At 42.6% G+C, this 12,903-nt stretch overlaps 1 protein-coding gene across 1 annotated transcript; it reads left to right on the top strand.

Moving 5' to 3' along the window:
• Positions 1-2,507: 2,507 nt before the first annotated feature.
• On the top strand, positions 2,508-11,636 carry LOC125904704 (sodium-dependent neutral amino acid transporter B(0)AT1-like). Its single transcript, XM_049602298.1, has 12 exons — positions 2,508-3,037; positions 3,798-3,938; positions 5,102-5,239; positions 5,378-5,559; positions 5,682-5,792; positions 7,572-7,684; positions 7,760-7,888; positions 7,969-8,125; positions 8,218-8,422; positions 8,924-9,083; positions 10,762-10,924; positions 11,050-11,636. Exons 1-12 carry the CDS (start codon positions 2,839-2,841, stop codon positions 11,254-11,256), a joined length of 1,905 nt encoding a protein of 634 aa, XP_049458255.1. The 5' UTR covers positions 2,508-2,838; the 3' UTR covers positions 11,257-11,636.
• Positions 11,637-12,903: the final 1,267 nt, after the last annotated feature.

The raw sequence follows: 12,903 nt of genomic DNA, 5'->3' as shown, positions 1-12,903 counted from the left end.
AAGCTTCAAACTGTCATCAGTGCCTAACAAATCCAAACTTGAGGCTTCAGAATGGCAGTTCACAAACTAGAGTCAGAGTCAGAGTCAGAGAAAGCTTTATTTATGCCCGAAGGGCAATTCAGTTTCTACAGTCACCCACTTCACACGAGCAAACATACTTCCCACACATCAGTAACAGAGGAGCGCAATAAGTGACACATGGGGAGTTGGAGTTATGCAACAAGTAAAACAAGAAACACAAACCAGAATTAAAAGGAATAAAAACAGCTAGAGAAGTGCAGTAAGTGCATGAGTATATTGCACCGATATGTTGCTCTTAAATAGAGTAAAGTGCCAAAGTATATTGCACATAAGATATATAAATAAATACAAAGAAAGAAAAACTTACTCTGCATTCAGCAGCTTAATGGCAGAGTGAATGAATGACCGAGAGTGACGGTTTGTCTTCCTGGGTGGGGGCAGATAACGCTGTCCTGATGTCGTAAGTGTGAATTCTTTGGACAGAGCATGATCGCTGTTGATGATACTTTTTGCTTTCTGGAGGACCCGTCTCTCCCACAGAGAGTTTAAATCAGTCAACTGCACTCCGATAATTTTAGAACAAACCTTGACAATGCCACTAAGCCAGTTTCTGTCTTTTGCTGACAAACCGTTAAACTAGCACACAAAGGAGAAAGTTAACAGGCTTTCAGTGTACGACAGGTACACAGTACACAAAATGGGTTTCAATACAAACCAACAGGTGACGTCACGGCAGCTACATCCATTATTTTTACAGTCTGTCTAAGAGACTTAAAGTCGCAATGTGTCAGCCTATGACTGACTGACAGACCTATCCATGTCTATTTTCACATTATGGTTTTCCCCCCAGATCTGATCTAGCCTGGACTGTTCACATTCATGTTTAAAGTGACGCATGTCTGACATCAATGCGAACAGATGTCTACCCGGAAGCTCCTTGCATGCAACCAGTGATGTCACATACATGTGCATTAGAACAACAAAACAAGTTGCATTTGCAAGACAGGTATATTTAGTGAGAAAAATGAATGACAAAGCAGTGCAAGTGTTCATCTGAATGATTTGCTGCAGAGGTCAGTATGACGTGTACCATGGATGTATGGGAAAAACACATGAATTCTGATTCAACCATTTTTACAGTGGTCGTATGCCCTATCACACTGAACCAAAAGAGACTCAAATGTAGATTCAGGGACAGAATAAAGTTTAAAACAAGGTCCTTTAATTTCAGGCTAGGTTTGGTACTCAGATGTCAGTCATGCAAAGATATCCAAAAACGACAGGCAAAGACAAAATCCAGAAATCCAAAAAGAGGGTCAATATCACAAGGCAAACAAACTAACAAATAAACAGCTGGAGCGCTGACTCTAAGTACAAGACAAACTGGCACAGACAAAGAGAAACCTAGAGACTAAATAGGGGAGACAACGAGACACAGGTGTGCCACATTAGGACAGGTGCAGGTAATCAAACAGGTGGGAAACACAGGGGAGCAGGAGCTGAAGAGACCTGAAACGAGACAGGATGTGAGTTTCAAGATAAAACAGGAAACACAAGACAAGAAACATGAGAATGTGGCATGGCCAGGGATCGGATATGTATTGGATTTAGGACAGTGCAAAAAAAAAAATAAAAATAAAAATAAATCAGATTTGGGCCACATTTACTTGTAATGTAAACACAGCCCAAGGTGTATCCTGTTTTTCATTCAATACCAGTTGGGATTAGCTCCAAGCCCCTGCAACCATCTGGTATATACGTATGTATATCTAAATGAATGGACGTATACAAACGTGTAATTTGGGTAGAGGCAAAGGTAGATGTAATTTGGACTGACGCACATAACGTACATACACTGATATCTTTATGGACATCCTAAAAATAACCCTTGATAGCCGCTACAGATGACAAGTCAGTAAACACCACTCTGTAAATGCCGGCGTTAGTCTTTCATTGGTTACTAATTGCATTAGAAAGGAACACTGATAAGGTATATATGCACTCTGAATTGCTTAACAGCTATACTGCAGAAAAAAGTGATAAAAATATGAAGAGAAAATCCCTTCTTCTACTCTGTAACATTTTCTAAGTAATTAACATAAGCATTCAGCATTTGAATTTCAAATCTGAGAGAAAATGCACCTGTACACACTAATCTTGGGTTGTAGATCCCACTGCAATACATAATCTGATATCTCAAGGACTGGGAAAGGCCTGATCTGACAAGATAAGCCATGATGGGAAATGTGTTACCTCTTACTTTACAATGTTTCTTTCTTTCTGTCATACAAGGTGAGATAAAGAAAATGTACATCTTGCAACACACTCTATGTTGGATCTGCTTGTTGGCCATCAATAAAACCTTGTGGCCTTTAAAGGAATGACAGTAAATAAACAACCGGTACAACTCTCCATTTCCTGCACAAACTCATCTCTCAGAGAAAAGTGTTTGCGGCAGCACCTCATGTGATGCATTAACCATTATCAAGAAGGTTGCACCTTTTTTTACTTAACCTTGCTGACATCACATAATGCAAAACCAACTGTGAGGAGCTACTGATAACTGCGGCCCAGGTGCCATAGGTCACAGTGGATACCTTCGTACTCCTTCCCAGGACACACAGTTGGGGTAAAGGACTCAGCGAGACACAGTCCAAGTTACAGTTACAGTTTTACAGTTTCCAGATTGTACGAGAAAGGACGCAGCCCCTTGAAGGCTCGCAGGAAAGTAGCAGAACCATTAACTGAATACCAAAGGGAGACTTAACTGCTACATTTCACGCTCTCTGAGTCCAGTGAAGTTAACAAGAAGCCACCATGAAGCTGAAGTTTCCAAACCCAGGACTGGATGAGCGGATCCCCTCTCATGGGGACCTGGAGAAGATGGAGAAAGAGGAGGCAGGGGACAGACCCAAATGGGACAACAAAGCCCAGTATCTGCTCACCTGTGTGGGCTTCTGTGTGGGACTTGGCAACGTCTGGAGGTTCCCTTACCTGTGTCAAAGCCACGGAGGAGGTAGGCTGCAATGAGGGAACATAAGCAGTTTGTATGAATTATTAAAATGATCTAAATGTTTCTCAACCTGTTACATGTAACTAATTTGTGTGTTTAAAGGTGCGTAAGATGTTTACAGACTGCAGAGATACAGAATTGTACACACAGTCAGCTGAATTTTGCTCTCTAACAAGCTTAGAAATAATAGAAATGCTGGGGCGTCGGTGGCTTGGTGGTGGAGCGGGCGCCCCATGTGCAGGGCTGATGCCGCGGCGGCCCGGGTTCGGGTCCGGCCTGTGGCCCTTTGCTGCATGTCATCCCCCCTTCTCTCTCTCTCCCCCTTTCACACTTGCCTGTCCTGTCCATTAAAGGCAAAATGCCCCCCAAAAGAAATATAAAAAGAAATAATAGAAATGCCTACTTTACTCAGACTGAGATGTTAAAAGTTAAAACTCAACCAATCAATGCTTAAAAATAGCCTACTAACTTAACATCAACTGGCAGTTTGGTTCATATAGAACCACTGAAGCTTACTTTTCCTTTACATTCATAAATGTTATCACTGTGTAAAAGTCAATGGGTGAGTCTCATTCATGCTTTATGTAAAACAAAGTGTAGGCAATAAAATGTGTACAATGCTTTTTATAGCTTATGGGCTTCTATATTGCAACAGATTTGTGAATGAAGTTTACTGCTGAATGTACTTACCTTACTTGAAGTGCTCATTAAAGTGAATGGCTAGACGTATTATTGACTCATCATGACATTGTGAATGTTTTAGGAGCATTCATGATCCCATTCCTTATCCTGCTGGTACTGGAGGGAATCCCACTGCTACACCTGGAGTTTGCTATCGGTCAACGCCTGAGGAAAGGCAGCGTAGGAGTGTGGAGATCAATCAGTCCATACCTGATCGGAGTTGGTGGGTAAAAAAAATGCAAATTAGGTTGTCTATTTTCTTCTTCATGGCCGTGCCAGTGGCAAGACTTCAGAAATGACAATGGAACAAATATTTAAACTGTGCCCGTGTTCAAATTTCAAACATGTTATTCCTATGGTCTAAGACAGTCCAAAACTATAAGTCAGTGAGAACACTATAATAGAATTAAGCTCATTTGGATATAGAATAGCAAACAAACATTCTGTGTGTCCATAAATCAGGCTCCCATTCATTACCTATGGAGCAGCACCAGACAAGTTTCTGGCTTTGAGAGACAGCAGCTCATGTTTCCAATTATCGATGAACCTTCCTTGGCCATGGAAATAACATACTGGAATTCTTTACTTCCGTGGCGCTTGATTAGCACTAAATTTTATACAGGCATTCATGGTCACCAGGGGATGAATCCCACTGCACCACCATGGCATTTACGTTTTAATTTAATGTGAAATGTCATGGATTTACATGGATTGCTATGAACTTTGGCACAGACATGCATGTCCCACACAGGATACATTGTAACTACTTTGGTGGTCCCTTAGCTTTTTACCCACTGTCTTCATCTACATTTCACCTGGTCTGATACTCATACGTAGTTCATGGAAAACATCGCTTAACATCAGCATGTCAGCACTGCCATTGTGAGCATGTTAGCATGCTTATGTTAGCATTAAACTCAAAGCAGAGCCTCACACAGCTTCTAGACTCTTATGGCCAATTCACACTGAAAGCTGTAAAGACTCAAGTCTCAGTCCACACTGATCCACATTTTTTTACACTCCAAGTCTATCTTTGTCACTTAAGTGAAGCACAATCTGCACTGGCAGCTGTTAAACCACACAAATCACACACTGTTGATTATATGCTTTAAAGGTATTAAGCGAATCTACATCGATTGATCAAGGCTCCTAGTCTGTCTGCTAGCTGTTAGCTTTTACTACAGACAGATTCCCCTACTTGTTACAGGGGGCTGGAAAAGAAAACTATTGTGGTTCAGTAAATTTTATGCTGATACTCAGCTTGGTGAATGCAGGTTAGCACTGTACACTCAGCTACTGACAATGGGGATTCCTGGTTGGTATTGTTAAAAAAAAAACAAAAAAAAACCAAAGCCTCACCACACCCGGTTGTTCCATTTTTTACAGGTGTAGCATCCATGCTTGCTTCATTTCTGGTGGGGATGTACTACAACACCATCATGGCCTGGATCATGTGGTATCTCTTTAACTCCTTTCAAGATCCTCTGCCTTGGAGCCAATGTCCTCTCAATGCTAACGGGACAGGTAAGCCGTTAAACATCCAGACAACAGTAAGAAAGAATCCAAAGAACGCGCATCTGCTGTAGGCTACAGTCTGCGGTTACACTTCTTTCCAAGGTTACTAAGTTTGACCCTTGCCGTCTGCTTATCTGTCCTTTGCAGGTGTGGTGGAGGAGTGCGCTCGGAGCAGCACTGTTGACTACTTCTGGTACAGAGAGACTCTGAACACTTCAACAGCTATCGATGAGTCTGGAGGTCTTCAGTGGTGGATGGTGCTAGTCCTGCTGGGCGCATGGACTCTGCTCTATGTCTGCTGCATCCGGGGCATCGAGACCACTGGAAAGGTCTGGAAGTCAAATCACATCTGAATAATTTGAATGAGAGAGTGATGCCTGCTTGTATGTTCATTCAAAAACACAGCTACAGCATGTCTTTGGATTATGCTGTCATTGTTTTCTTTTCTCAGGCTGTGTACATCACCTCCACTCTGCCATACTTGGTCCTCACCATCTTCCTCATCAGAGGACTGACTCTGAAAGGATCTGTTGAGGGAATCAAGTTCCTCTTCACTCCAGATGTAAGCACTGTTATAATACACCAACCAAAATGTCTCAGTGTAATGTGTCTGTGTATAAACGTACTTTTATATGATGCATACAATACTATCTTATTAAAATAATAATTATTGACAGATTCATATATTTATTTATCAAAGATACATTTGACAAGGATTTGTGTTTAACAGACCACCTATCATCAGTGCTGTCTACTGTGAATTAAACATTTTCAAAGGACAACCTCGGGGTCATGCACGCCCTGGTGAAGATTTTACCTTAGCAGAATTTTACCTTAGTCAGGAGCACTTTTTTATAGCCCTCTTTCGGACAAGCTAGCATGTCATGGTTGGTACCAATGGATGCCTAAGGTTGTCTAGTTACACAAGATAGCACTGCCTTTAGCTTGAAAGGTGAGCATGCCACAGCCTCTTACTGTACGTTCAAACCAACAGCCATTAGTTTTCAGTGAGAGCCCGGCGACTTGGGCGACTAGGGCGACCTGATCGTCAGTCGTGCATCTTGGGCAACCAAAGCGACCAGAGCAGTCCGGAGGGGAGTTAAAACTTGTTTTACTTTATGGTAATGAGCTCTGACACGGTTCGGCGTCAATCAATCGGAATGCTGACGTGCTTCGATGAAGCAGGTCCCAGAGAACAAGCCATGTAACTTTGGTTCCTACAGCACACTTGTTCCGTCAATGGATATCGAGAAGTTGATTACTTGCGTTCGCGCCCACTCAGTCCTTTATAATGTTGCTCTTGCATCAGCCGATAAAATTCATCGTGCTGATCACGACACCGGAGGATTTTGTGCACCCAAACCTGACGGCGACGGCTTCTTCTAATGCACAAGACGGCAGCAGTACACATCACAGCAGCGTTATCATCTTCCATGTTGAGTTGATACGATTTTGGGGGGTAAGCAGAACTTTCTGTAGGCCAACTATAAGCTTTTTGACTGGACAACAGCAAGCAGCAACTACGCTGCTTTCAAGCCAGTAGTCCGCTTTGTGACTCCTTTAAATTGACAAGCATGATCAAACGTTCAATGATTCACGTGATGAGCAACTAGAGCGAGCAAAGCTGCCGCACAGTCGTGCTTCTTGGGCGTCCACGAGAGACTTTGCCTATTTGGAAGCTTCTGGTTTGAACGTACAGTTTAAGACAGTTATTTTTTGCCAGGGGGGCCACTTAGGGAGGCAGCAATTGTATCGGGGGCCATGGTCCCCCCTGCCCTCCCTTGGGGGCGTCACTGCTGATAATTGTCTGTTAAATATGAGACTACAGCCAACAACAGCTTAGCTTACCTGAACTATCTGACACATACAGTCTTCTTGATTTATTACTTGCATCTGAATGCTGAATGTCCTGTGAAAAAGAAGCAATTGGTGTAATTTTGGGCATTTTGCTATTTTAATTTCCATATTAGCATTACATTAGTCTTGGTCCTGACTCAAGGCGTGACATGGACTTGGTTCAAAAGCTAAAAACAGACATATGCAAAGAGGCAACTGATTTATCATCCAGTTTCTTTTTATGAGCTGGCACAACATTCAGTCATGAATTTCCACGTCATGCTTTTATTGTATGTCCAGAAAGAACAGACATGAGATAAAATATAACTATGGTCCTGGTGCACAGTAGCTACTATCACCTATTAATTGTTAACAATAGCCAGGACAGTAGAAGGTGTTTACAATCATGTTCCAAAGTGCAGACACATCACAACAGAAAATAATTACCATAGGTCAATTAGCTCAGTTGTACTGTTTATATGAGATGCTTTCTATTCTTATTCAGGTGAATGAGCTGATGAATCCATCGACCTGGCTGGACGCAGGTGCTCAAGTTTTCTACTCCTTCTCTCTGGCCTTTGGAGGTCTCATCTCTTTCTCCAGTTACAACCCTATTCAGTGAGTAACCGCCCAATTCATGCAATAAGGCTTCTTTCGAACGCTTCTGTTCACATGACCATATTTATCTTTTAGCAACAACTGTGAGCAGGACGCTGTTCTCATCTCCATCATCAATGGCTGCACCTCAGTGTACTCTGCGACTGTTATCTACTCCATCATTGGCTTCAGGGCCACGCAAAAATATGACGACTGCACAGCAGAGTGAGTTTTGTATTTGACAAAGGAAGCCCTACAAAGACGTAATATGGATTTGCTTATGTGAACTGAACTCTTTTTTTTAGCAACATCTTGATGCTGATGAATGCCTTTAACTATCCTGAAGACAGCATCACAGAAAGCAACTACAATGAGGTTTTGACCCACCTCAACCAGACAAATCCAGCTATCATTCAAGGATTACAATTAGAGGCCTGTGACATGCAGGTTTTCCTCAAGCAGGTCAGTCGATATCTTTAGAATATCTGCTTTTAATCTCACTGAAATGATTCAGCAGAGTGTCGGTGGTTGAAATATTTGGTGCTCTCCTACAGGGCGTTGAAGGAACAGGTCTAGCTTTCATCGTGTTCACAGAGGCCATCATCAGAATGCCCTTTTCTCCTTTGTGGGCCGTCCTTTTCTTCATCATGCTCTTCTGCCTCGGCCTCTCAACTATGTTTGGGAACATAGAGGGAGTGGTGGTTCCTTTGCAGGACCTCAAGTTGCTGCCCAGAACATGGCCAAAAGAAGTTTTCTGTGGTAAATTTCCAAATTTCCTATTAAATACAAAATACTTTTTGTCATGCTGGGGTTTAAACATTTGATCTAAAGATATAATTCCATAATTCCAATACACCATGGGGCGGCACGGTGGTGTGGTGGTTAGCACTCTCGCCTCACAGCAAGAGGGTTGCTGGTTCGATCCCGGGCATGGGAGCCCTTCTGTGTGGAGTTTGCATGTTCTCCCCGTGTCAGCGTGGGTTCTCTCCGGGCACTCCGACTACCTCCCACAGTCTAAAGACATGCAGATTGGGGACTAGGTCAATTGATAACTCTAAATTGTCCATAGGCGTGAATGGTTGTCTGTCTTTACGTGTCAGCCCTGCGATAGTCTGGCAACCTGTCCAGGGTGTACCCTGCCTCTCGCCCAATATCAGCTGGGATAGGCTCCAGCCCCCCCGTGACCCTCAAGAGGATGAAACGGTTAGAAGATGAATGAATGATAAACTCCATTTTGTGTTTTTTTTTTTTTTTTTTTAGGTCTGACCTGCTTAGTCTCTTTCGCTCTTGGGCTTATCTTTACTCAGCGCTCTGGAAACTACTGGCTCGCTCTTTTTGACAACTTTGCTGGTTCTATCCCCCTATTGGTCATCGGATTGAGTGAAATGATTGCTGTTATTTACATCTATGGCATAGATAGGTAAGTCTATCCAGGAAGTGATTATTCATATGAGGGATGTTCATAATACCATTAAAACATTAACTGATAATAAGAATATCATTTGAACAATTAAAGATATATAAATATAATATACTGACACTACTTCGGAAATGACGAGACAGCGGAGTGTGCTGCTGCCCTCACTAAAACGGCTTGACTCTGTCGTTGCTCCTTTAGGAAACATTGGCCATGTGATGCTACCAGTTAGCCCTGTCACTATGTAACCTCCCAGGCATGGAGCTCACACAGTGTCATGACAAATAAAGAGAAAGCGAGACAGCAGGGCATGCCATGCCACGTGTAGCTATTTCCACCAGTGTAAGGGCATTTATGCAGATTTTTTTAAACGCTGGAAAACCTTCTAAAAATAGGCAATACACAGCTCTGCAGTAGTTGAGTATGTCTTTCTGTGTGTCTTTTCCAGTGTGTCCCATTTGTTGCCATGCAAGCACCAGATAGGCTGACTAATTTGTAACTAATTTGTTTTAGCACTGCTTGGATAGAGACAGATGACATTTGTGGCAACACCTCATTGTATCAAGTTACAAAAGGGGCAAAATGAGTGTGTACACATGGGTGTCATGCTTCTATCACTGCTGGCTGGAGCTGATAAATACCTGTGGCTACTGCAGAGTCAATTGCCCTGTGAAAAAAATGCCTATTGTAACCTTTACCACTGAAGACAAAAGCCAGATATTAGTGGGTGTGATACTCAACGAGGCAGGTCTTTATGCAATTGAGACAAAGAAGGCAATAAGAGAGCATTTTAATCTAACCTCAGAACAGAGATAATGTGTCATTCACCGAGGAGAGATAACGAGGTACAGTGTGTCTCGTGACATAGCAAAACTGTGGTGAGAAATGCGGAAAATATGCTGTCTGTTCGGTTTCAGTAATACTGTTGATAAAAGCAGTAAAACGTAATCTAAAAGTGATAAAATGTTTCAAATGTACAAAACATTGCGTTAAGCAACACTTCCAGTCTTGATGCTATTTTAGGACACAAGGTCACTCAAGTAATATAATGGAGTTTATTCCCTTGTGCAGCTTCAACACGTTGCATGTGGCTACTTTATTTACTGTAGGGGAGACTGAGGGCAATTGCAACAATTTTAGGTTTTGATGACAAAAACCTCCTGAACTATTTGAATACAATTTGTACAGTTGGGGACAGTTGCAGCAACTAATACCTTCATAAAAATCCCAAGTACCATAATTAAATCCCATGGTGAGTTAAAACAGTTTAATAGGCGATCTTTTAAACAATTCATTCCAGGTCCTGTCTTTAACACTTTCATCCACACTGGGAGGCTGTGGCTCAGAGGTAGAGCAATCGTCCACCAATCAAAAGATCAGCAGTTCAATCCTGGGTTCCTCCAGGCTGCATGTCGAAGTATCCTTGAGCAAGATACTGAACCCCAAATTGCTCCTGATGGCTGTTCCATCACTGTGTGTGAGTGTGTTAAAACTGAGTAGCAGGTGGCACCTTGTATGGTAGCCTCGGCCACCAGTGTATGAATGTGTGTGTGAATGGGTGAATGTGACTCGTAGTGTAAAAAAGCGCTTTGAGTCACTAGATGACTAGAAAGGTGCTATACAAATGCATTTACCATTTACTCAGCTGACATTACGTCTTCCTCTTATTGTTCTCAAACAGGTTTAACAAGGACATTGAGTTTATGATTGGTCACAAGCCCAACATCTTCTGGCAGCTGACATGGAGACTGATCAGTCCACTCATTATGATCGTCATCCTGGTTTTCTACTTTGTAACCCAAGTTACCAAGAATCTCACCTACTTGGTGTGGGACCTGGAGGCGGTAAGTGTTCTTATCACAGTAGTTTAAGCCTAAAGACCTTTTAAATGTGTTGTCTTAAGCATTCCAGACCTCTTGTATGTCGTATGTTGCTATAAATTTTAACATGTCTTCGACTCTGACCATAGGAGAACTTTCCCACCCTCGAGCCGCGTCCATATCCTTCCTGGATCTACGTCATCATCGTCATCCTGGCTGGAATTCCCAGTTTATCCGTCCCAGGATTCGCCCTCTTCAAATTCATTCAGAACAAATGCTGCAAGCAGAACGACAGAGATGACGCAATGGACACTATCTCTGCCAAAGTAGAAATGAGTAACAAAATTAAGTTTTAGGTAGCTTTTCCTTATATTTCATAGCAAAATATTTAATAGAAAATAAATACAGACTTGTTTTATTGTTTATATGTTATGCTTATGTCATTTTTCTTCCTAATACCCTGTACAATGACAGAAGCGCACACTTACGATGACTAACTTTTATCTGCGAAAAGTAGAAGTAAATTGTTAGTATTTTGCCTGTAAAATAATGTGATTTTGGAGAAGACAGTGATTGTTGCTTGCTTTTCATACTATTGAGAGATTAGAATTATGCTGTGTCATGTTTTCACATGTAGGTTTATGTTGTACATTAAAGTAATGGTGTTTTTGGGAAATGCCCTTACTCACTTTCTTGCTGAGTTACACTGAACAAAAATATAAACGCAACACTTTTGTTTTTTCTCCCATTTTTCTTGAGCTGAACTCAAAGATCTAAAACATTTTCTATACACACAAAAGACCATTTCTCACAAATATTGTTCACAAATCTGTCTAAAATCTATGTTAGTGAGCACTTCTCCTTTGCCGAGATAATCCATCCCACCTCACAGGTGTGACATATCAAGATGCTGATTAGACAGCATGATTATTGCACAGGTGTGCCTTAGGCTGGCCACAATAAAAGGCCACACTAAAATGTTCAGTTTTATCACACAGCACAATGACACAGATGTCGCAAGTTTTGAGGGAGTGTGCAGTTGGCATGCTGACTGCAGGAATGTCCACCAGAGCTGTTGCCCGTGAATTGAATGTTCATTTCTCTACCATAAGCCGTCTCCAAAGGCATTTCAGACAATTTGGCAGTACATCCAACCGGCCTCACAACCACAGACCACGTATAACCACACCGGCACAGGACCTCAACATTCAGCACGTTCACCTCCAAGATCGTCTGAGACCAGCCATCTCAGGGAAGCTCATCTGCATGCTCGTCGTCCTCATCAGGGTCTCGACCTGACTGCAGTTTGTCGTCGTAACCGACTTGAGTGGGCAAATCCTCACATTCGACTGCGTCTGGCATGTTGGAGAGGTGTTCTCTTCACGGATAAATCACGGTTTTCACTGTTCAGGGCAGATGGCAGACAGCATGTGTGGCGTCGTGTGGGTGAGCGGTTTGCTGATGTCAGCGTTGTGGATCAAGTGGGCCATGGTGGCGGTGGGGTTATGGTATGGGCAGGCGTATGTTATGGACAACGAACACAGGTGCATTTTATTGATGGCATTTTGAATGCACAGAGATACCGTAACGAGAGCCTGAGGCCCATTGTTGTGCCATTCATCCACGGCCATCACCTCATGTTGCAGCATGATAATGCATGGCCCCATGTTGCAAGGATCTGTACACAATTCCTGGAAGCTGAAAACATCCCATTTCTTGCATGGCCAGCATACTCACCGGACATGTCACCCATTGAGCATGTTTGGGATGCTCTGGATCGGCGTATACGACAGCGTGTTCCAGTTCCTGCCAATATCCAGCAACTTCGCACAGCCATTGAAGAGGAGTGGACCAACATTCTACAGACCACAATCAACAACCTGATCAACTCTATGCGAAGGAGATGTGTTGCACTGCGTGAGGCAAATGGTGGTCACACCAGATACTGACTGGTTTTCTGACCCCCCCCCCAGACCCACCCAATAAAGCAAAACTGCACATTT

Source organism: Epinephelus fuscoguttatus, linkage group LG17, assembly GCF_011397635.1.
Source record: "Epinephelus fuscoguttatus linkage group LG17, E.fuscoguttatus.final_Chr_v1".
In the NCBI taxonomy this organism is placed as follows: Eukaryota; Metazoa; Chordata; class Actinopteri; order Perciformes; family Serranidae; genus Epinephelus; species Epinephelus fuscoguttatus.
This window is presented reverse-complemented; position numbering and strand designations above follow the sequence as displayed.